Source organism: Maniola jurtina, chromosome 22, assembly GCF_905333055.1.
Source record: "Maniola jurtina chromosome 22, ilManJurt1.1, whole genome shotgun sequence".
NCBI classification, from domain to species: Eukaryota; Metazoa; Arthropoda; class Insecta; order Lepidoptera; family Nymphalidae; genus Maniola; species Maniola jurtina.
The window spans coordinates 5,836,387-5,859,555 of record NC_060050.1 but is presented as its reverse complement, the minus strand read 5'-3'; the positions used below and the strand labels follow the sequence as shown (position 1 = coordinate 5,859,555).

Below are 23,169 nucleotides of genomic sequence, written 5' to 3'. Positions count from 1 at the left end.
AATGTTCTGTGTGGAAAAGGATAGTTACTACTCGTAGACCAGTGTTGGCTTAGAGATTTGCGTAGGCGAGTTGTATAAAAATAGCCTTGGGTTTAGTTCTGAAAATATCGTGAATACAAGACAGGACAATCAAGACTGGTCAAATAAAAAACTTTGTAATAAAACAAGTCTATCATCACATAGTGAGATTTATTATTTGAACAAAAATAATCTATATTATACGTAGGTTCTTAAAATATTTACATTCGCCTAAGTAAAACTTAATGTCGACATACCCTGTTCGCTTTTCAACCGTTGTTCAAAAAAACGTTGCGGCGGTGGCAAGACATTCCAAACTGTGATAATTATGGCGTTTTTAAAGATATATAAATACATATTATACAGAAACAGAGGGCCATAAGTGTTGCTAAGCTTTATTTTCCTAACAGTCCCGTTACATAGCATCCGCTATTATATCCTCAGAGGACATCACTAAAACATTATCTATTGAAATAAGATGGACTGTTTTTCTTGAGCCTTAGCGGCACAATCAATGGTGCGCTTTCTATAAACGCCTTGTAGATAAGACACGTACGGTCGAAATACGGTATACTGACCCTGGCAACATTGTTATTTGTCAACTGTAGGTATGATTTTTACAACTATTAATGTTGCTAAAGTAACATACTATACAGATTACAAACAGATTGATTTATTAAATTCAGACAGCCAAATTTGTTAATTTTTATCCTCAGTTTCAGGAATTAACGTCAGTTACGCTTACGGCCGTAAATTTAGCTTACAATAAAACCCATCACAACTTGTTGAAAAGGGAAAAGAGGGCGAATACACCTAACAAATATTCTACTATAAACAATTACTTGTCTAATAACACAGTCCCGAAATATTTCCTAGCATAAGTTTTGCATAACAAGTCCCTCCGTGCGACACATAATAGCTAGACTCCCACTGTTATGGACATTGTCTCTACTTATATTGACATTCAGGTACATAAAATGTTTTAGCGGAGAGAATAGACTGAAAATACATAAACTCTATTGTTCCTTAGCTTACTCAAAAACTTAAACCAATAGCTTCTCGCAGAAACGCGTAAGCGACGTTCTGTGCAAGACGTTTAAGACGTTCACACAAGCTAAACATGATACCTTAAATCGCCAGGCATAAATAGTCGCTTACGTGTTTGAGTTTCTTGAATAAAATCCGCAATTCGTAAGCTATGGAAAAATATTTTATACACAAATCGATCCCTCAACAATAGGGTTAACGCAGACCGTATGTTATTCTACGCTTGTAGTATGTTCAAGCAATTTTTCCACGAATAATAAAAATATCGTCCCTATCCAATACCAGATAAGAAAGCTTGGGAATAATTTGCAGCTTTGATAGTTCTAATAAGTGATAGTAAAAAGAATACCCAGCTGAGTTAGTGACCCTTGTAGCTTTAGTTTTAAGTTTACTTAACTATAATTATCAATATCTTACAAATCCAACTAATAGGCAATCAAAAAGTGTACAATAGTACCCAATTTAAATAAATGGTTTGACTTTGACTAAGAAGTTACTTTGCAAGATAGAATTTGACATGCACGCAGACAGCAGCCGCGAGCATGATCGAGAAAATTCTTTCAGTACCTACTTACAATACGATCATATTTGATTGTCTGTGGAAAAAGTGATTAAGCATGCAAGCGGAATATGTTGCGCAGCTCAGTCTGCGCTCACTCATCATACTGTTATATCTATCTCTGTTGCACGCTTACAAGCAAAGCTGTTGTGAAACCTATTTGTTGGAGCGAGAGAATAATCTCTCGCTCGCATAGTAGCAGAGATTCATGGAGAATGCAAAAGTACGTGTCACAAGATAAAATATACAAGTGTGGAATATAAAATTTCTGTCTACTTCACATGCAGAGTGTATTCATTTAGTGATCAATACACAAAAATTGATCTTTGAATAAAATCGGTTCTATTTTTTTATTGTACTAGTACAGTCCGACAAGGCTCTTTTGGCACTTGAGTGAGGGCGCTGTTGTCAATTTATGCCGACACAGCGAACTAACAACGAGTGCACTTCTCTAGATGGCGGCTTTAGTTCCGATTTTGGCCACGCGCCAAAAGAGCCTTGTCGGACTGTAGTAGGTGCCTGCGGTTTCTACCTTCAAACGGTTCTAGAAATGTTTGGTATTTTTTTATCTTTGCACAGACAAGGCCACTTTTTTTTTAAATAAAATAATATAAAGATAAAAAAATAGTAAAAATTAGATTCAAATTGTTCAAAAATTCATTCAATAACTGCTTCATATAATTACCAATGATGACCCGATTACATTAATTGATTTAAAATTACGGCGATTTTTTTGTACGAGATTTTCACTTTCCAATGTGCGAGTGAGAGGCAGAGGGAACCACCGCCATTTTTAAATCCATTACGTCATACACGTTACGGTCTAATGGAGAGATATACCTGCGCAGAATTTCAACGACCTCGACCAAAATAATAAAATTGATTTGAGACACACAATACCCGCTCCAGTCAGCGTGTTAACATGCACAGTTAGACTTCTTCGGTAGATTGTAAAGTGTATGGCCTACTTTAAACTTAATTAACGATTTAAGTAAATTTGCTTAGTAAATTCGTAATATAATAAAGGAGCAGTAACGACTTGCACCAACATAAACGTCCAGATATTAAAATCTGAAGCAATGTTTTGTAAGCGAATCGTTTTTCTATTGTGCGAAAAAAAAATTATAGCTTCAATTGCTAAATTAAATTTAAACAACAAAAATTTAATTTACATAATCTCTAGCCTCTGCCTCAATACGGTCTGATAACCTTAACAACTTCAAATCCACGTCCGGACTGACAGACGATCCAACATTGTCTTGTATCACAAGAGCTTGAATGTCTCATTAGATGTCGGTTAGTCTAGTTCTGCAGTTATATTTATAAAGAATCAATTGTATAGATAGAACTGGATGTTTGATATTACATCAGATGGTTAAAATAAAGTTTATAATTTAGATTAGATAGAAAATTAAGCCTCAATAGCTCAACGGTTATAGGAGCGGATTGAAAACCGAAAGGTCGGCGGTTCAAACCCCACTCGTTGCACTATAATTGTCGTACCCACTTCTAGCACGAGCTTAACGCTTAGTTGGAGGGGAAAAGAAAAAAAAAAAGAATATTAGTCATTTTAATCATGACTAATATTCTTTTTTTTTTTAATTAATGTCAAATGTTCACCAAAAGGCAAAATGGGTTCTCCAACTCAGGGTTTGTTATTTTTTAACCAAAATTTAATCATCACGCTTAATCATATAAGTATAATAACCCAGTCATTGGTCTGTCCGGACATGGATTTATATAATAATTCCACGAATCCTTAAAGCTACATTACACATTAAGATAACATCGCTTTCGAAAGCAACTGAAGCCCTGCAAATTCAATAATGTGATATCTATACACAAAAGCTTGTAACCACTTACTTCGCGACATTTAATAACCTTATTTACAATATACACGTTTCCCAAACTGTACATATGGCGTGCAATCCATGTAGGCATTACGTTCCGTCTCCATAACGACGGAAAAATATTTCTAACGAGAAAAACCGGCCAGTTGCGAATCAGACTCGCGCACTGAGGGTTCCGTACTAAGGTATTTTTCCGCCATTTTAGACGGTAAATCAAAAACTATTATGCATAAGTACAAAAAAAATATATCTGGTTTAGAATATCCAAGTAAAGCTCTTTCATATGATACCCCACTTGGTATAGTTATGTTACTTTGAAAATTGAAACACATTTTAATTTTTTTTTTGTGATGTAAGCACAAATTCACGGTTTTCAGATTTTTTCCTTTACATGTCAACTTACCTGCCAAATTCCATGATTCTAGGTCAATGGGAAGTATCCTTTAGGTTTTCTTGACAGACACGACGGACGGACGGACGGACAGACAGACAGATAGACAGACAGACAGACACGCAATAGGAGTAGAGGTATACGATAGGAGTGGAACAGGCAAAGAGATTGAAAACTGAAGAATTCAGGCAAAAGAAAATGACAGGCATGATTAGGCCTGAAGCTAATATTCAAATGGTGATATAGGGAGATAGTGTAGTATAGCATACCTAAAGTGTGCATTCTTGTGCAATTGACCAATCGGAGCGCGGTACACGCTTTCATATAAAATGTTTGACTTCGATAGCCTTCTGTGGTACAATAACACAACACTCAACTTAACTTGTTTGCAACTTCAATATGGCTCAACATTTGACGCCATTATGGTCGAAAATAAGATTAACACTATGCAAAATGAATATAAAATCAGCCTTACAGGATATACGCCACTATGTACACAACAAGTTCCAGATTTTATTTGGGATACACATTTGCTAGTCGATTCATGATGCATAACTTGTTTACGTTATCGGCCGATTTCCATTGGATGCGAAGGATTATATGTAGAGCTATCTTATAATAGACCTTATTCTGTTTACAATTAAGGTTCATGCTTGTAACCAGGTTAACATCAGATGTTATTATGTTAAAATTGCCTTAGGGCCTGATTTCTCCACTTCTTAACTAGGTATGTCCAAAAATCATATTTTGTCCAATTTGACACTTCTTCATGGGCTTGTTTTGTTCAAATTGCAGTTAGTTATAAAAGTTACGATATCAATGTTGTAGACCAGTTTGGTCACACACTACAACACCACAACGAGATGTTGACTACGCCACAAAAACCAGAAAAATGCATCTTATTGTGTACATTATAAGGTCTATATAAGACTGTTCCACTTAAAATGCATAGCATTGCTATTCGCTTCCAATGTAATCCAATGCTTACATTTAACATATTATATTTACATTCAACAGGCCTAATCTAGTCGGGCCTGTATATGGGTATTCTAGGTATGAACTCTATGAGCAGGACATACTCCATCATAGACGAGGAGTCGCAATGTTGCTTGGTGAGGCGCCAGCGAAGCCCGAGCTTATGGTACAGACGACTGTTCTCCCATTCTAGAAGTTTGTTAAGGGAGTGTTGTGTCTGAAAAAAACAGATTTCTATTAAAATGGGTAAAATTAATATAGCGGCTAATTACCACCCTAGCGTTTATTTAGCGTTCCGGTACGATCCCGCTGCCATCTTAGGCCACATCAACACTTACCACCAGGTAAGATCGCAGTCAAGGGCTAGCTTGTGATTGAAAATATAGACAGATTAATGAAAAACAAGCTGTCTTTTACAAAATCTCTCCTATTATAAAATTGTATATAAAGTTACAGTTAGGTTACACAAATAGTACGGCTACTCAGAATCTAGGGCTCTTAGATTTGAAAAAGAGCCTAACATACGTAAATTCGGACCACTGGGATGTGCAACACCCTTCCAGCATCAGTTTTCCCCTCCAATTTGAATATGGGTACCTTCAAGTCAAGAGTGAATACTGAATAGGCATCTTCTAGTCAAGCACGCTCTATCTTAGGCTGCATCATCATATGCCAGCAGGTCTGATTGCAGCCAAGCGCTATCCTATAAATTAAAAAAATACTTCCAAGTTGGTCCCCTGACCATTTATCGACTTGGGTCAATGTTGCTTGACAATCGTAATCGATAGATATGTGTTATCATAACTAGGTCACACATCCCTTAGGTGCCATCTCCATGGGCGAGAGTGTCGCGACGAGTCCGTCCTACTATAGTCGGATAATCTCCACGGTACAACGATAATTCCGCCAGCGTGTATCACGACTCACACCGATACGTCACGAGACTGCAACGGATGGCCGCGTGACGTGACCGTATCACCTCGTGGGCAGTAGTGTGCACAAGTTTGAAACCAGGGTAAGTATTATTTAGATAGGTTCCTATTTCTTGACGAATTAATAAACAATGAACGTTGAGTTAGTTCTCCTAAGGTAAGCAGTACTTTTATGCCTCTATGGCCTGCACGCGACTGCTCATGGGGCTCCTCAACTATGTCGTGAGTCGTGACGTACCGCCACGTCACGACATAGTTGAGACACTTGACGAGTCCGCGACGTTATACTCGTCCAGAGTCACTCGTCGAATCAACGCGATAGTATTGCCCTGTGAAGATAGGCCCATAGAGTTTGTATTGGATTTGGTGGCACGGCGAGACTACCGTCGCGATACTCTTTTTTTTTTTTTTTTTTTTAATTATATAGACTAGCACTTGGCTGCAATCAGACCTGCTGGCAAGTGATGATGCAGCCTAAGATGGAGCGCGCTTGCCTAGAAGTTGTCTATTTACTCTTGACTTGATATTATAGGTGGAAGGGAGAACTGATGCCGGAAGGGCGTCATGGAGATATACGCCTTATAGAGAAACACTTACCCGTTTGCTAAGACAAATGACGGGCCATAGAGAGCATCCGAGGGTGCAGCAGCAGCACACGCAGCCGCAGAACAGCCACTTGACGTTGACCGGCAGCGTCTTCTTCAGCACGCTGTTGATGCGGGCCACGGTTGCCTGGTACTCTTCAGGCGCCACCCGTGACTGCAGCCCAGAGGGGAACTCACCGTTGAAGCGGTTGCTTAACCCGAAGCTGGAATTCACAAGGTTTATCTATGATTAATATTTCTAGTCTCTTTTTAGGGTTCCGTACCTCAAAAGGAAAAACGGAACCTTTATAGGATCACTTTGTTGTCTGTCTGTCTGTCCGTCCTTCCGTCCGTCGCGTCTGTCAAGAAAATCTGTAGGGTACTTTCTGTTGACCTAGAATCATAAAATTTGGAAAGTAGGTAGGTCTTATAGCACAAGTAAAGGAATAAATTATGAAAACCGTGAATTTGTCTTTACATCATTAAAAAAAATTAAAATGTGCTTCAACTTTTAAAAGTAAGATAACTCTTACCAAGTGGGGTATCATATGAAAGGGCTTTACTTGTACATTCTAAAACAGATTTTTAATTATTTTTATGCATTATAGTTTTTGATTTATTGTGCAAAATGTTGGAAAAAATACCCGAGTACGGAAACCCTCGGTGCGCGAGTCTGACTCGCACTTGGCCGGTTTTTAAGTCATAATCCTCATTGCTAAAAAGTCTTGACCTTGTTCCATTAAGTAATCGATTTAACTGATTTTTAAGAAATTAGGCACAGAGATAGAATAGAATAGAATATAAATAAAAATAAACTTTTACAAGTGCTTTTGAATCGTCAAAATAATTTACCTCTGGTTGCCATTCCTACCGAGAAGAACTAGCAAGAAACTCGGCGGTTGCTCTTTTCAATTGTGTAGTGACTGTTTCAGTGGTAGATGCTTTTGACAATTCAAAAGCACTTGTAAAAGTTTAATTGATAAAAAATATTTTTATTTATTTATTTAAAGGTTGACCCGAAAAACGCTATAATAATACTGAAAAGTATTCTACATATGGAGCTAAAACAGTTAATTATATTATATTAATGAATATTATTATGTAGAGTTTAAATAAACCTTGGACTAGAAACCTCATGGTTCAAACTAGCAATGTGTTTCAGTATAGTTTATTGAAATTGCTGATAAAACAAAGCACTTGGCACTTCCCAACATAATTATATATTGTTTATCATGTAACAGACAATAATATGGCAAAATTATTAATTTAAACATGCATTATTTTAATTAGTGATAAGGTTGCCTTTTGTTTTATAAAGTGCATCCTGTATTCTTACTCTATGTGAATTTGTTAACAATAAAGTTGTTTAAATAAGTAAATATGTGTTTGAACTAAAAAGTTTGAAAACCACCAAGTTTGATGAGTTCAATTTAAATTTCAGATAGATTAGTTTCAGGTAGCTAGTAGTTTCAGTTCAGGTAGTTAGATTTCAGATAGTAGAATTTCAGTAGATAGATTTCAGTAGATAGTTTTAGTTTCAGGTAGTAAATGAAGAAGGCAGTAGGCCATGTGTGGTGGCGCGGTCTTGGGAAGGCCTATGTCCAGCTGTGGACGTAAACAGGCAAATTGATTGATTGATTGATATATGATGTGAGTTATGAAGATTATTGCTGATGCTCATCATGAGATGTAAAGCACTATAACATTATAAATTAAATTCTACAGAAAGTTTTATCTATACTACTTAATACTGACTAGTTATCTATAGTAGTTTTATAGCATGTCAAGGTATAATTTTTATGATAATTAAAAAACATTCAGATTTGGTCAGTTCAAAACAAAGCTAAATACTACAATTTATTGTAACTGCTATCAATGAATGCATTATTGCTTGTTTATAAATAATTACCTACTTTGTACTTTGATATTATGCAAAGATGTAAAGGTCAAGTGTCATCATTAAGATTAAATTCATTAGTGTGTACACTTTAATAAGCTTTAATTACGCTTGTGAAATTTTATTATTGTATAGATTGTAAACATTCCAACACTTTTACATAATTGACATGCTTTCCCATCTTCCACAAAAACATTAAAATCAAATAGACATAAAACTGAAGCCTTAGTATAAAATTTTACATCTCAATTCTCACCAACATTGATAGGAAAAGAAGCGTAACCTGCATGCCTGATAGTTCTCCAAAATGTTTTTGCCAATCTGGTCTTGGCCAGCATGATGGACTATGGCACAACTCTTCTTATTCTGAGAGACCTGTGTTCAGTAGTGGGCCGGCGTGGGGTTGATAATGATTAAATTATTGTTTCTATTTTTAAAGAAAACTAATATGAATAATTTTAGTAAAAAAAAATAAGTAGAACAAGGATTCAGGTACAGGTCTGAAATGATGGAGCTCTATTCATATTTTAAAACACATTGAAGTTGCAAAGTGTAAATACACACATTGAGCAATACTCTTAATGTTTGTACATTGTTGGATTTACAGTCATAGCACTTACTTGAATAACAGATCCACTAATCAAAATAGTTTGTTCAGCAGACTTCTGCCAGTTGGATCCTTCTCAACCGTATGAACTCTACAAGGTAGCTCTATCTAGACAAGTCTGTTGATCAACTGTACAAAGAGTTTTATAGGCTGTGGTAGTGATGTGATCATGGCTACATTGATATTGCATGGCTGATACATGCTATATTGATATGACGAACTAGCTGAATGTATGTGTAAAATAAACAAAATGCAACAAAATTGAAATAATAGGGATTATAACACAAAGCACTGTAGATTATAGTTTCTTTTCTACTTGTAAACAAATGATTCATAAACAATTAAATTTTAAATTCTTTTATATTAAGAGAAAACCAGTCTATAAGGTTTAATTATTATAATTGAAATTTTTTAAGTTTGATTAATAATTCAAGATCTTGAGATTGTTCTTGTAATACAGGCATAGGTAGTATAGGTATAGCTGCTTTTATTATAAAGTTTGTTGAAATGAAGGTAAAATATCCACAAGTTAATATAGGGATATGAAAGTTAAATAACCATCACTTTCACAGTTAATAATGTAAATAAAGGTTATAATTTAGAAATCATAATATGCTGCAGGAAGTTTAACATAGATGTTCTAAACCAAATGAATACTATGGAAATTTGGCGTCTGGTCAATGTCCCTGTCCAAGAAAATGTCCAATGCTACAAACTTAAGACAACAAAGACCCAAAAATAGCATTGCACATAGCTCAAGAATACACCTGGTAATATCGGTGGTTTGTGCATGAAATCGAGTTGGGTTTCAAGTGGAAGGTAAACAGCTGATAAAACCTACACTGTCATGTTCCCAGCTCCTCGGACAACTATTGGGTCGGGCACTAACGTCACATGCGTCTCCTCTAAGTTCTCTTCGGGCTCCGTCTCGTCTGGATATATAGCATCGAAGTCTGCCATTTTAAACACTAACTCAACAACACATACACCTTTTCTGTTTATAAAACATAACAAAGAACAATGTTTGTTATATTTTTACGTTCATTAGGTACAAAAAGAAATACGGAGTGACGTTTTAAATGCAAAATAAATATGTTGCCATATTGAGGATTGCTGTGTGCTGTCATTTTTGACACTTCTGATCAGTGTTTCCATTTACGATTTTGATTTTACTCTAAATCAGTGAGGAACCGTTGGGGAACAGGTGGGAAATCAGATTTTTTTTTCATTTAATTACAATGTGCTCTGTGGGCAAGAACAGCGCCATCTATGAGGATTTTGAGGAACGGACCCTGGAAAAATATTTTAGGAAGTTCTCGATTTGGATGTATATTAGTTACCTAAGTATATAATAGGACTTCGTCTGTGTTGGTGTCGGCTGGCGCGCGTTCTATGCCTTTTTGGAGTTTTTTTGTTGGAAGTGGCTGGTTTTTGTGTTATTGCTGGTGGAACTGACTGGGAGGCGCTCTGGAGGGAAGCCGCGCGTGTGTCGGCGGGCGCCGGCACGGACGAAGTCCATACTTATACCATATAGTTTCCCTAACTTGTAAATGACTACAAACACTGTACTACATTGACACAGACATTGGCTAATCAGTGTAAAGCCAGACGAGAGAGAAAAAAAAGGAGTTATACAATAATTAATATGATAATATTTTGTTGCTATCATACAATTTTTTCAACTTAATGTTATGTCGACCTTGATGATCCTAGACCGTATGACGGAAAAGGGGCATAAGAATGCTGATTAAAATATGTTTTAATCACTAATCAGTATTTATAGTTAAGTACGTATCTAGGTATGCCTAGGTACTTAATAAATAAAGTATTTCGTTGTTATTTGTAACAGCACAATAATAAAATTACTTATTATTATTATGGAAGGTAAAGTAATCCCCTTTAATTTTTTTAAGCACACCAACACACACAAGGCTCAGTATTAGTGATATTTCATTCCCTTGAGAAATCAGTGTCAAAATAAAACTTGTTTTAAATAACCATATTTGACATATTATTAGTCGTTATTCGTTTCGCCCTAAAAAGGGCGTAATACCATAAAGTAGAAACACTGAAAGGTACCTGAAGGGCGCCTGGCCTAAATTTCTGCTCAGTGCTTAGAATTTTTTATTTTGTACATAAGAAAATTAATTTGAAATATTATGAACATTAATGAAAACAATACATAGTAGATTTGTTTTTTATCTTAGATTTATATGAAATGTTGCCTTATGTTTTAACCGATAGTTATAACTATCATTGCTAGATGGCGTGGCCGGACACTAACATAATTGTAATTTGTAATATAATATGTATAATAATTTCATTTACTTCATAATATTATTGCTTATTAATACGAACAGAGTAAAAAAAGCTATTAAAATTATTTCCAAAGTTGGTTTGATAAAAAACTCTGAAGTGGTCCAACCATGATTTGAACCTGTGCAGGTAGGTTGTACTGCAATTAGCAATTTGCATCCACTACCAGTCTTTTTGAGTGGATAGCTTTGTACGGTCTGTGTCGTTATACATACACTTAATTTTTACTGTGTACATATAATTAATTTAATAATAACTAAGATGTCTCAAAATTTTTATTTCATGTAGGTAGTTAGGCACGTAGGACCTATCCTACGCCTGGGACTCTACTACCGGTTTGGAAGGAAAATTATACCTACTGAGAAAAGCCGGCAATATTATAAACGAATACAAAATTCAAAGAAAAAGGGGCACATTGCTATAATAAAACTCTTAATGGTACACTTATTTCAAAAATTCTTGTTTGGAATGTCCAATCTAGTGTGTAGTACATAGAGGTCGATGGTCTGCACATGCAATCATAATGTATATCCATACTCCATAGGACATACATAACATACATTATGATTTCATATGCATAGTGCAGACCTACCTTTATGAATTTTATTGTAATAATATGATATGGCCCTATTATATCTTTGACAGCTCTTGAACATAAATACCTTGTGTTATTAGTTAGGCGTACCGTATATGGGCAGGGCATTATGAATTATCTCATGTACTGTATGAACCACACACGCACTTGGTAAGTCGCAGCTGTGACCCAAAAAGTTAGTTGTTTTACCGCCTTTATTAGTATAACTATAGCAAGACGATTAAGGGTCTGTCCACACCAAGTGCATTGGATCGCACAGTGTTCTACTACTTACTAGCCAAATACTCAGTCAGTGTAAGCGGGCCTCGGAGTTGTCAGTACCTATGCAAGTTTGATTTATTGACAGCTAAATAATAATCAAAAGGACGTCCACGTCCACATCAACGGACATTCTGACATGTCGAAAGTTCTTAATATATCAACGTACACCTCGATATTAAAAAGTGACTTTAGAAAATTGAGATTTTGCAATTACGTTCCCTTTTTATAGCAAGAATGATTTTACAAAAATCTAACGGGATCGTTAGAAACCCCCAATTCATCAGAACAAAATGTCGAGAAATAATTAAGTATTCTATCACTTTAAAAAATCGACAATAATTCATATACTTAATTTTTTTAACTCCTGTAATAGTTGGTAGAAACTAGGATATTCCATACCTACACAATATAATTAGGTTCCAACTGAAATGAAGTTTTTAAAAATTCTAAAGAGTCTTGTTTAAATTCTCTAAAGTATTTTAAAATTTCAGAACGAATAAGTAATTTTTTGAACGATAGATATTCTAGTGCGCTCAAAAAAATTACTTAGTTTGGCTTTCGCAAGAGGATTAAAATACACACAAGGCCTGCTGAGATCTGTTTTTGTAGCAGTCATACGCCTTGTAGATAGAATTACCTACTTACAGATTGTTTGCTTTGATTGTACGGAAAGTAACGAAATCCAAAAAGTCGTAAGATTCGAATCTATTGCGTTGAACTTGAAGTTGAAGGGAAATCTTAGTTTAAGGATCATATAAATAAACACTTTCTCTTTCTTTCTTTCTAGTCGTATTCGTTGTGAAAAAATAAAGGTAAGGTTTTACGGCCTACTTACGGCCGAATTACGAATTTGGCAGCTGGTGTGCATGTAGCTTTTTCGTTACCTACCTATCTACCTACTTTTGTCCTTACGTTCTATCTAACTATTATTATTATGGACTAGCTGATGCCCGCAGCTTCGCCCGCGTGGATTGGTCAGATCCCCTGCAGCATCAGGATTGAGGAGTTGGACTCTAAATTTTTTATGAAACAATGTCGCAAAGTTCCTCTATCGATTAAAAAAGAAATGACGCAAATCGGTTCAGAAATCTCGGAGATTTCGGTGTACATAGGTAGAAAAACACAACTCCCTTTTTAAAAGTCGGTTAAAAAAGTAGCCTATTTTACGCCCTGGTCAATCCTCTACTTGCCTGTGAAAGTCCCGTCAAAATCGGTTCAGCCGTTCCAAAGATTAGCCTTTTCAAACAGACAGACAGACAGACAGACAGACAGACAGACAGACAGACAGACAGACAGACAGACAGACAGACAGACAGACAGACAGACAAAAATTTTAAAAACGTGTGATTCAGTTATGGTATCGTTCTAATAACCATATGAGCTTAATATGAGGTAGTTATTTCGAAATTACAGACAGACACTCCAATTTTATTTATTAGTATAGATTACCTATGTTAAATGAAATAATTACATCAATATTTAACAACTAAGTACTTATACAACTCAATAATTGAAGATATTTTATCAGGTTAATACATTTACACATGACCCATTGAGTAGGTATGATTTAATTAGATCAAGTTTACGACATCGATGAGTTTACGTCAAGGATTTTTTTATAAGTTTTTAAATAAATTTTATTTAAGAATTGATAATACCTATTAGTTAATTTAAAACTTTTAAAACTTGATTTGAAAAGCTAAACATTAAACAATTTGGTGAAGGGTGTTCTCGGGAATTGGGTAGATTAAATTAATATTTTATACGGGGCTGATGTAATATTAAACCTGCTTGCTGCAGACGTCATGTAGGTACTCGGGGTACTCGAACCGTCCATTATGTATAGGAACATGACACAAACTTTTCTTGATTGACGCGTAACGCGTATAAGGCCCTGTTCAGGGAGACGCGGAGCTATGCGCGGCGCGTCTTGCGGTTATTCCGTAAATGGAGAAGTACGTAGTACTCTACTCTACTTCTCTATAAGTTGAGAATAAGTGGAGAATTCTTCTTCTTTTATAAGTGGAGGAGAGCGGCGGCGTACAGTGCCTTTTCTCCTGCCACTCCTCTATTAATCTAAGCCTGCCACGCTGTAGGGAAGGCGACTAGCGAAGCTTTAGCGTACACGGTGGTGTCTGCGGAGCTTCTGCACAAAATGTAAAGTAATCCACTGTAAACTTCTACATATGAGCTATGAACATTCTCGTTTATATCAGCATAATTATTAAGTTTCATATTTTGATCGCGCCACCTCCACCATAGTGAACTGTGGCGTCCTTCGCACATCGCCTCGACTCCTGAATGAGGCTTTTGTCACATTGTTCGCATGAAATATTTTTCCAAATTGATCACACCAAAGGCGCAGGGACACCAATACAAGATGACATACTCTACCACTGGCTTTAAACATTGCTGTACCTAGTGGACTTCTCAATAATAAAATACAATGCGATTAAAAAGATAATCGCCAGTTTTGCTACGCAGCTGACTGCAGTAAGTTTTTGTAATACCTAAGTTTCTTTTGCACGTCTAGGTACTAAAAAACCTATAAATACTGGAGGAATGCCACGGTTTTGGGAAAATATTGCTCATCACTTTGCTTTGATTTGTAGGTAAGGTTAAGCTTTGATGGATGCTGCTAGAATCATGTTTTGCGTAGATAGGTACTGCACGAGATCAAAATCAATGCAAAGTCGTGTAAAGATTAAAAAAAAACAATTTCGACATCTGTAGAAAAGTGCATGTTTGAGATAATCGCGATGCGCTTCTTAAAAAGTTAACTTTCAATGTCACACCAAAGTAGTTAGGTAGGTACATTACCTACGGTTGCATGTAACGTGTCCTGTTCATAAGTGACCCAGATATTCTAATTGCTGTGTGTATTAAATTCGCAGTTTATTATACATTGTTGGGTACATAAATAATTCAGGTGCTACAGTTCACGATAAAATGGGCTGTTTCTGGGCGGCTAAAGCTGCGCTGCAAGTATATAAAGCGCAGATCCAACCCTTTGCGATCACAGGCCCTCAGATCTTCTAAGCGCCCACCGCACTACTTCAGCATGAAGGTAGGTTCTTACAGTATTTTTAATTTATCACCTATAATATCACTAAGAAATATTTACCTATATGTTAGAATATTTGGAAATGTAGGTACAAAATCGTATAAATAAATCAACCACCAATTCGTATGTCAATAGGTACTTCATCATTCGATTTAATTTTTTTTTAATTCCGTGGGAATTCTTTGATTTTTCGGAATGAAAAATAGCCCATGTCCGGCTACGGCAAGCAAATAGAATACAGACCTAATAGATGATAATCCGCGATTTCATCCACGTGGATTTACGTTTTAAACATCCCATGAGAATTGTTTGATTTTTCGGCACTAAGAGTAACCTAAATCCGTTGTAGGTAATAGGTATGCAAGCTACCAATTTTCCTCAAAATTGCTAAGCGCTACAAAAGGTAGTAGACAGACTAATTTCGCATTTATAATTAAAATAACTACTGAGTACGGATTAATGCGTGATGAATGTATACGTAGGTACTAAGTATGCACAAAACCTTTACGTTACGGAGGTCCGTCGTCCAAACGTCTTAGTCCTCCATCTCTAAAGATGTTACCTGCTGTTACCTGCTACCTAATACCTACCTGCATTAGATTTTCACGAAATTGGACCGACCAGTAAATTAATATACATTTCTTTTTGATTTTTATTGGTTCCATCATAGGCCTTCTTAGCTGTCGTCCTCATAGTATCTAGCGCCTCAGCTGGCTTACTACCAGCTCCTCTTGGCTACGCCAGGCCGTACGGCTTGGCAGCGCCACTGGCCGCACCACTTGCAGTAGCACGACCGGCCATCGCCGTCGCCAGACCTGCGCTCGCGCCCTACGCTGTGGCCAAGGTTGCAGCACCAGTTGAAGATTATGACCCCAACCCTCAATATTCATACGCCTATGATATCCAGGATGCTCTTACTGGTGAGTTACATTTATGAGAATCTCTGTGCTTCGTATTTTTCATTTCTGAGGGTCGTTACCGTTTTGTAATGGTAGGTGTTTTCTTGGGATAAAATGCGGTGGGTTCCTAGCCTAAGCACTATTTCTACTATTACTCAATTACGTTTACCTATAAAAATCTCTCTAGGATCAAACGCGCAACTTTGCAGAAACTTTTTATTTACTATAGAAATCGATGAAGAATCCCCACTCCTTGTTCACAGGTGACTCAAAGAGCCAACAAGAGTCTCGTTCCGGAGACGTAGTCCAAGGCTCATACTCGCTCGTGGAACCCGACGGCACCCGCCGTATTGTAGAGTACACCGCCGACCCACACAACGGCTTCAACGCCGTTGTCCACAAAGAACCTTTAGGAGCAGTTGTGAAGGCAGTAGCGCCTGTTGCTGCTTATCACTAGTCCGTTTTAACTGAACAGATTTACTTATAATATGCATATATTTCAGTGACAGAACAACTAGTGTATGTATTCATAAGGTAAAGGCAATTTCATCCATGAATAGATTATCCCATAGCCTATGCATTGGTTAGTCTCTACATATTCTATGCACGGGTTAATCCTAGTCCATGCATAGGTTAGCCATGTTTGCTTCTACCGTATAATTTTACACAAAGTTCATGATCGTTGCCTATTTTTGATAAATTAAGCGATCTATTGATCACGTTATTATGACGGTAGTTTTCTACGTAACGATATTTCCACCAGTGACGCTGTGCGTCTTCATTATTTATTTTTGCTTTGTAAGATAAAAAGGTATTTGTAACTTTTCTATCACTGAAGTATCCATATTATTATTAGGTCTGTCTAAATGTTTGTTGTGTTATAAGTGACCTCTGCCAATTTTTATGTTGATGAGTGCATTTTAGTTTTACTTGTTAAATTGTTAATGTAAATAAGTGTTAAAAACTAGGGTAATAAATAAGAGGAATCAAATATTTGTATATTTTGTTTCAATTAATTTGGTCTCCTAGATATTTTACACGTAACATATTTTACTTTAGCGCCAAGAACTTTCCTTATACCTAATGATCATGAACTAGAATAACATATGTCTAGTGCTATAGCACTAAACAAGGCGTGCGCGGCGGCCGCCTGCGGGAGCGGGGGGTCTCGCGGTGCGGCGCCGGCGTGCGGCTCGATGCATTCGCGGCGCGACCGCCTCCTAATTACCAGCGTTAATATATTGTACTTGATTTGTATTTGATTACATTAAACATTTATAAAACCATAAAAGTGTACAGTCCATTTTAAAGTGCCATGCAACACATCACTATACAACATACGAGACAATAATGGCGTATCCAATGTATGTCAGCCCCGCCTGGCATTTATCACACATCGCACGTCGCATACGCTTCACGTACGGCGCACCAGAGGATACACACTTTAACGCATCAATCTGCATCGGAAGAATGCTATGAAATGTGACGTCGCTACTTGCATTAACTCGCATTCAATATGTAACAGTCAAAAGATTTAAATAAGTAAATGAAATGAACGTTTTATGTACGTATGTACGCTATTCCTGCATCCATGTTTCCTGCCTCGCATCACATGAGTAGGCACATTCAAGACCAGAATGAATGAGCATTTTTCGTATAAGCGCACTCAACCTAAACATCATTCCTTTCCAGGCCTTTCTTTCTTTAAAAAAAAAAGTTCAAATCTGTAACAATATGACGTGAGTCTGAGAGTGATAAATATTCATAATCATCTAGGTAACTACTTAGGTATAAATCTTAGGTTGGTAGTTAGGTAATTTGAAAAGTTTCTATCAACGGGTTGAGTTCAAATTAAAACTGCTTACTGATTACTAAATAGGTACTGATAATGAGATTTGATATAGTCCGCACAAAATAAGAACTCCTTCGCCATTTTAACTATAATGGCGAGTGATATCTCGTTTCGTACGCATTATATCTGCGAATATTTCTAAAAAAACTCCTTTTAACCATGGGATAAGAACTTAAATCTAGACCGGTAATAAAAGTTTAGTGCAAATCTGAACTTGTTCCTAACTGGTTTACTGGTGATAATATTTAAAGGGACCTTATTTATCTGATTGTAGCGAATTTACAAGGTAAACTGAATATAACATGATAAGGTCATAATTTATTGTTCCTATGTCCCGTATAACATGATTTCTACTTTCACAATAACTTATTTTTTGAAAATATATTTTGTTCGAGTGATCGGTGTTCATTGGATATATTGTTAAAAAAACCAGTCAAGTGCGAATCGGGCTCGCGCACTGAGGGTTCTGTACTCGGGTATTTTTTTATATTTTGCACGATAAATCAAAAACTATTATGCTTAAAAATAAATAAAAATCTGTTTAAGAATGTACAAGTAAAGGCCCTTTCATTTGATACCCTACTTGGTATAGTTATCTTACTTTGAAAATTTAAACACATTTTAATTTTTTTTTCTGCGATGTAACCACAAATTCACGGTTTTCAGATTTATTCCTTTACTTGTGCTATAAGATCTACACACTTGCCAAATTTCATGATTCTAGGTCAACGGGAAGTATCCTATAGGTTTTCTTGACAGACATGACGGCGACGGACGGACGGACGGACGGACAGACAGACCGACAGAAGAGGCTTAGTTATAGGGATCGGTCGGCACCCTTTGGGTACGGAACCATAAAAAGTGCATAAATAGAAGGAAACGAGCGACGCAATAGATAGCGGATAAATACTTACTCGCAATAATCAGGTTTACGACGCGTTGATGTCTTTTCTATGCGAAAGGCGTCGTAGGTCAATGCCATTGGCGTGCTATGTGGTAATTCGAAATATTATGTATTGAATAGATAAATTATGTAAGAGCCGTTTTTTTAAGATGTGTACCTAATTTAAAGTTCTATTTTATTGTTTAGTAAGTTATTAAGTATATTGTTGTACATATTAATACAGAAAAACTTTCATTTGGGGCCTGGAAAATCCAATCCATCATAATTTAATTAGATCACATTGCGCATTTTCCCAATATTTTTATGTGTCCATCTTATAGATGGCCAAAATGTTTTATTTGGAAATAACATAGTTTAATGTGTTCTGAAAAAGTTATAATTAGGTTGTTTTTACAGAAGTAGAAAAAACGTTTCTCACGTAGTTTTACTAAGATCATTTTATCACATCGACTCATCGCTCGGCCCACTACTAAGAACGGGGTCTCCTCCCAGAATGCTAGCCAAGAGCAAATTGGCAGATTGCACACACACGTTTGAAAATATTACTGAAGACTCTCAGGCGTATAGATTTATTCGTGTTTTTCTTCGCCATTAGAATAGAATAATATTTTTCATTCAAAAAATCTTTTACATGTAATTTTGATTAGTCAAATGTAGTAGTAGCATCTACCACTCGTTCGGGATACCTTTTCTACAGAGAAGAATCAGCAAGCAACTCGGTGGTTACTCTCTTCAATTATTTTGTTAAAACAAGTGATATTTAATTTAGGTAATTGCTTAAAATACACATATCTCAGAAAAGTTAGAGGTGCGTGCCGATGTCTTTTTAAGATATAAGTAATTGCTACTGTCTACGATTAAGATCATTTACTGTTAATAATATTAAATAATATGTTAAATCTATGTAGCCATTGTTGTAATGTTACCATGGCCATTTAATCAAAGATCACAACGAAATTGGCCAATTTGTTACAATGCCTGGCCATGAAATCGAGTAATGCACGTTGAATAATAGGTAAATTATCTTAAGATGTTTCCGTTCAATTTCAATTGAAAGCACACTAGCTTATAATATATTATTTCAATTTTATGTTAGTTATTTACATCACTATTTTCTTTTTAACCCCCAATCCAAAAAGAGGGGTGTTATAAGTTTGACGTGTGTTTTTGTGTGAAACGTGTGTGTATTTGTGTGTCTGTGGCATCGCAGCTACTAAACTAATGAGCCGAATTTAATTTAGTTTTCTTTTTTGTTTGAAAGGTGGTTTGATCGAGAGTGTTCTTAGCTATAATCCAAGAAAATCGATTTAGCCGTTTGAAAGTTATCAGCTCTTTTCTAGTTATTACTGTAACCTTCACTTGTCGGGGGTGTTATAAATTTTTAATTTACACTTGTTTGTATATTTATAAAAATATGAATCAGATGGTGGCAGCGAACTTTAACTAATACTTCAATAATAAGCTTTCTATAGCAATATTTTATCTCTGGACCAAAATCTGTTAGTCAGTGTAAATGGATCAATTGCAGTCTTGCAATGAATTCGAATGTTTAAACAGAAAACATAGAATAGAATTATAAAATAAAGTGTATTTCACTGCGCAGACTAATGAACACTTTTCTAACTACATATATACATAGTATAATTACTAGGTACTTATCGGGTTAGTGGACACTATGTAGAATTACGAACATTTCTCGACACACTAATAATATACATTAGTGTCGGAGGAATCTACCTATATGTAATCTATAATAATCTATATTGTCTCCAACAAGTACCTAAAGCTTGAATAAAGCTTTATAAGTGTTAAAGTGTGGGGTGTCATTCGTAAAGGTTACTCGTATTTGAATCTTAATCTTTCGGAACTCAATTCACCCCTTATTCCGTTAAAAAATTGAGAGATGTATTAAGAAAGGATATTACAAAAATCAAAGCCTTTCTATTTTTTAACTTGATAAAACATATATGAATGCATTCTTCAGCTTCAGAATATACCTAATAATATAAAAGCTCACATTTTTATTACAGGGAGTAAGATGGGGTTGCTGCTATAGTGCTATCTATATTATGTTGTGAAGTACGAACCATATCATGGTAGTATGTATTCACAAGCTTTTATGTTACTTGCCGTGTTAGTATAATACATATATGATCAAATCTTGCAACTGAATGTTAGACTGGTTCTTCCCAACCGATTGAGCTGAAAGGAACACATACCTACATATATCTAGGTAACTTCGATGACAATGCAAAAATATAGTAGCATGGTGGTGGTTTCATGATGAAGCTGGGAGGTGACTCTTCAACTTCTCAACATAGGTCCGTCGTGTTTGGGCTCGTTGTCTTGAGACCTAGATGAGTCTATTTGTTTTAGTAAATACATACATCCATACTTATATTATAAATGCGAAAGTGTGTCTGTCTGTCTGTCTATCTGTCTGCCTGCTACCTTTTCACGGCCAACAGTCCGATTCTGACGAAATTTGGTACAGGGTTAGCTTGTATCCCGGGGACGGACATAGGCTACTTTTTATTCCGGAGAATCAAAGAGTTTCCGCGGGATTCCTAAAGACCCATTCACTTAACCGATTTGTATGAAAGGTACCGAAGTAGCTTGCGTCCTTGTAATGGAAATAGGCAACTTTCTGTTCCAGAAAATCAAACAACTCCCACGGGATCTATAAAAATCTAAATCCACGCGGACGAAGTCGCGGGCATCCTCTAGTATCTTATAAAAGCTTGTTTTTGAAACGGTTTTTAATGATGAATTGGTTCGTTTCTAGTTAATCTTATAATTTAATCTGATTAAAAATATATTAACTACTCTGTGACACTCAAGACACCTAGGTACCTGTTGCCTGCAATACGGAACATACAAGTGAACGCCACGCTTCTATAAATACGGGCAATGTCGCGCTGGCGGGCGCCTTTACTCCGAATCCCTTTACAAGAACAATTGCGACATGTTTCAGGTAATTACTTTATTGTTTAAGTTTAATAATAGTGAGAAAAATGTACAATTATCTAAGGAGTGTCTTATACTCATTAATAACGGTGAAAGAAGAAAATTGTTAAATGTTTGTGATAATTATGCGTATAGATCGATTGTGCAAGTTATTTAGTGCCCGTATTATTCTTTCGGATCAAGGAAAAGCCAAGTCTTGTTATGTAACAACCTATGTGTGTAGGTATTGAATGACTACCTATGTAACAATTGAATAAGCCCATGTCCTTACCTGTCTGTAGATAAGACCCATTTAAATGGAATACCGACCTTACCAGCAATAACGCCTAACAATCAACCATTTTTTTTTTAAATGGAGTACTAGTGCTTGCCTGCAATCAGATTTGCTGCCAAGTAAATTGGTAAAGCCTAAGATCGAGCCTAGAAAATGCCTATCCATTGTTCACTGGAAGTTAACCGTATTAAAACTGATGCCGACAGAGAGTTACATATTTTGTGTATATTAACGTTTTAATTTTTAATTACAGGCAATTCTCTATGCGTGTGCACTGCAAGCGGTTGCAAGCATAATAGTCACCGACCCGCCACCAACAAGCACGGAATACAATTATTGGTACGACATAGTCGACCCTTTAACTGGCGACGCCAAAAGCCAACACGAGTTCAGGCAGGGCGACCTTGTCAAAGGCTCCTACTCCGTGATAGATCCAGACGGAACGAAGCGTACCGTTGACTACACTGCCGATTCTAAGCACGGCTTTAAAGCTATCGTTCGCACCGAACCTACTTTGTCTAATACAATAGCTAAACGTAACTTTTTTGCGCAGTATCCAAGTTTAGTACCAAGTGGTCAGATTTATAGCCCTAAAGTGTATCCCGTCCCATATGCGAGGAAACTAGAAGTACCGATATACTCTACAAACAAGTTCGTCGAGAGTGAGCAAATAGATTATTTTACCCCAGGAAATGACACCTCAGCTGAAAGAGTCAGTTCGACTTTTGGCAAAGGAGAGTTCTTCATACCCAATTATATGAATAATTAATTAAGTAATAGATGTAAATTAACTTACTGTACGTATTACGTTTGTGATATTAGTTACCTAACTGTAATTTAATTTAAATAAATTAATTATTATTAAATCACTGTTTACCCTAAACCTAGATCCTACTAATTTAGATTAATGTAGGTACCTAATTATATGTATATTACGATATTTTTACAGGACTGCACAAAAAAAGAGTGTACAGTGTTTAGGACTCATGTATAATAATATGTGATATGTATGTATGTAGGTATGTGAGTTTCTTTATTACTCCATAACTCATAAATAACTAAGTATCTGAACAGATTTGGATGTATGGGGTATATAATCGTTAGAATCTGAACACACAATTTTTTTTTTGGAAAAATTCAATATGACGGCTGTATTGCACCATATTCAAATGAGAAG

At 36.1% G+C, this 23,169-nt stretch overlaps 3 protein-coding genes and 1 long non-coding RNA gene across 4 annotated transcripts; 2 read left to right on the top strand and 2 right to left on the bottom strand.

Moving 5' to 3' along the window:
• Positions 1-172: 172 nt before the first annotated feature.
• Positions 173-22,829, bottom strand: LOC123876648. The gene is made up of 3 exons (XR_006798386.1): positions 22,819-22,829; positions 17,673-17,679; positions 173-591 (listed from the first exon to the last, which is right to left on the bottom strand). It is a non-coding gene; the product is annotated as an uncharacterized LOC123876648 (long non-coding RNA).
• Positions 3,865-9,995, bottom strand: LOC123876641 (cysteine-rich hydrophobic domain-containing protein 2). Its single transcript, XM_045922939.1, has 3 exons — positions 9,702-9,995; positions 6,370-6,580; positions 3,865-5,057 (listed from the first exon to the last, which is right to left on the bottom strand). The coding sequence occupies exons 1-3, from the start codon at positions 9,818-9,820 to the stop codon at positions 4,890-4,892; spliced, it is 498 nt and encodes a 165-aa protein (XP_045778895.1). The 5' UTR covers positions 9,821-9,995; the 3' UTR covers positions 3,865-4,889.
• Positions 14,933-16,990, top strand: LOC123876643 (larval cuticle protein A2B-like). The gene is made up of 3 exons (XM_045922941.1): positions 14,933-15,099; positions 15,767-16,016; positions 16,259-16,990. Exons 1-3 carry the CDS (start codon positions 15,094-15,096, stop codon positions 16,450-16,452), a joined length of 450 nt encoding a protein of 149 aa, XP_045778897.1. The 5' UTR covers positions 14,933-15,093; the 3' UTR covers positions 16,453-16,990.
• Positions 21,645-22,858, top strand: LOC123876640 (larval cuticle protein A2B-like). Its single transcript, XM_045922938.1, has 2 exons — positions 21,645-21,725; positions 22,246-22,858. Exons 1-2 carry the CDS (start codon positions 21,717-21,719, stop codon positions 22,759-22,761), a joined length of 525 nt encoding a protein of 174 aa, XP_045778894.1. The 5' UTR covers positions 21,645-21,716; the 3' UTR covers positions 22,762-22,858.
• The last annotated feature ends 311 nt before the right edge of the window (positions 22,859-23,169 follow it).

Bases quoted from the DNA above. Each gene is read 5' to 3' on its own strand.
- LOC123876641 (XM_045922939.1), bottom strand. From the start codon at position 9,820: ATGGCAGACTTCGATGCTATATATCCAGACGAGACGGAGCCCGAAGAG. The intron at 6,581-9,701 runs GTAGGTTTTATC...TGTGAATTCCAG, and splicing joins GGAGCTGGGAACATGACAGT to CTTCGGGTTAAGCAACCGCT. The intron at 5,058-6,369 runs GTAAGTGTTTCT...TGTTTTTTTCAG, and splicing joins TCATTTGTCTTAGCAAACGG to ACACAACACTCCCTTAACAA.
- LOC123876643 (XM_045922941.1), top strand. The intron at 16,017-16,258 runs GTGAGTTACATT...CCTTGTTCACAG, and splicing joins TATCCAGGATGCTCTTACTG to GTGACTCAAAGAGCCAACAA.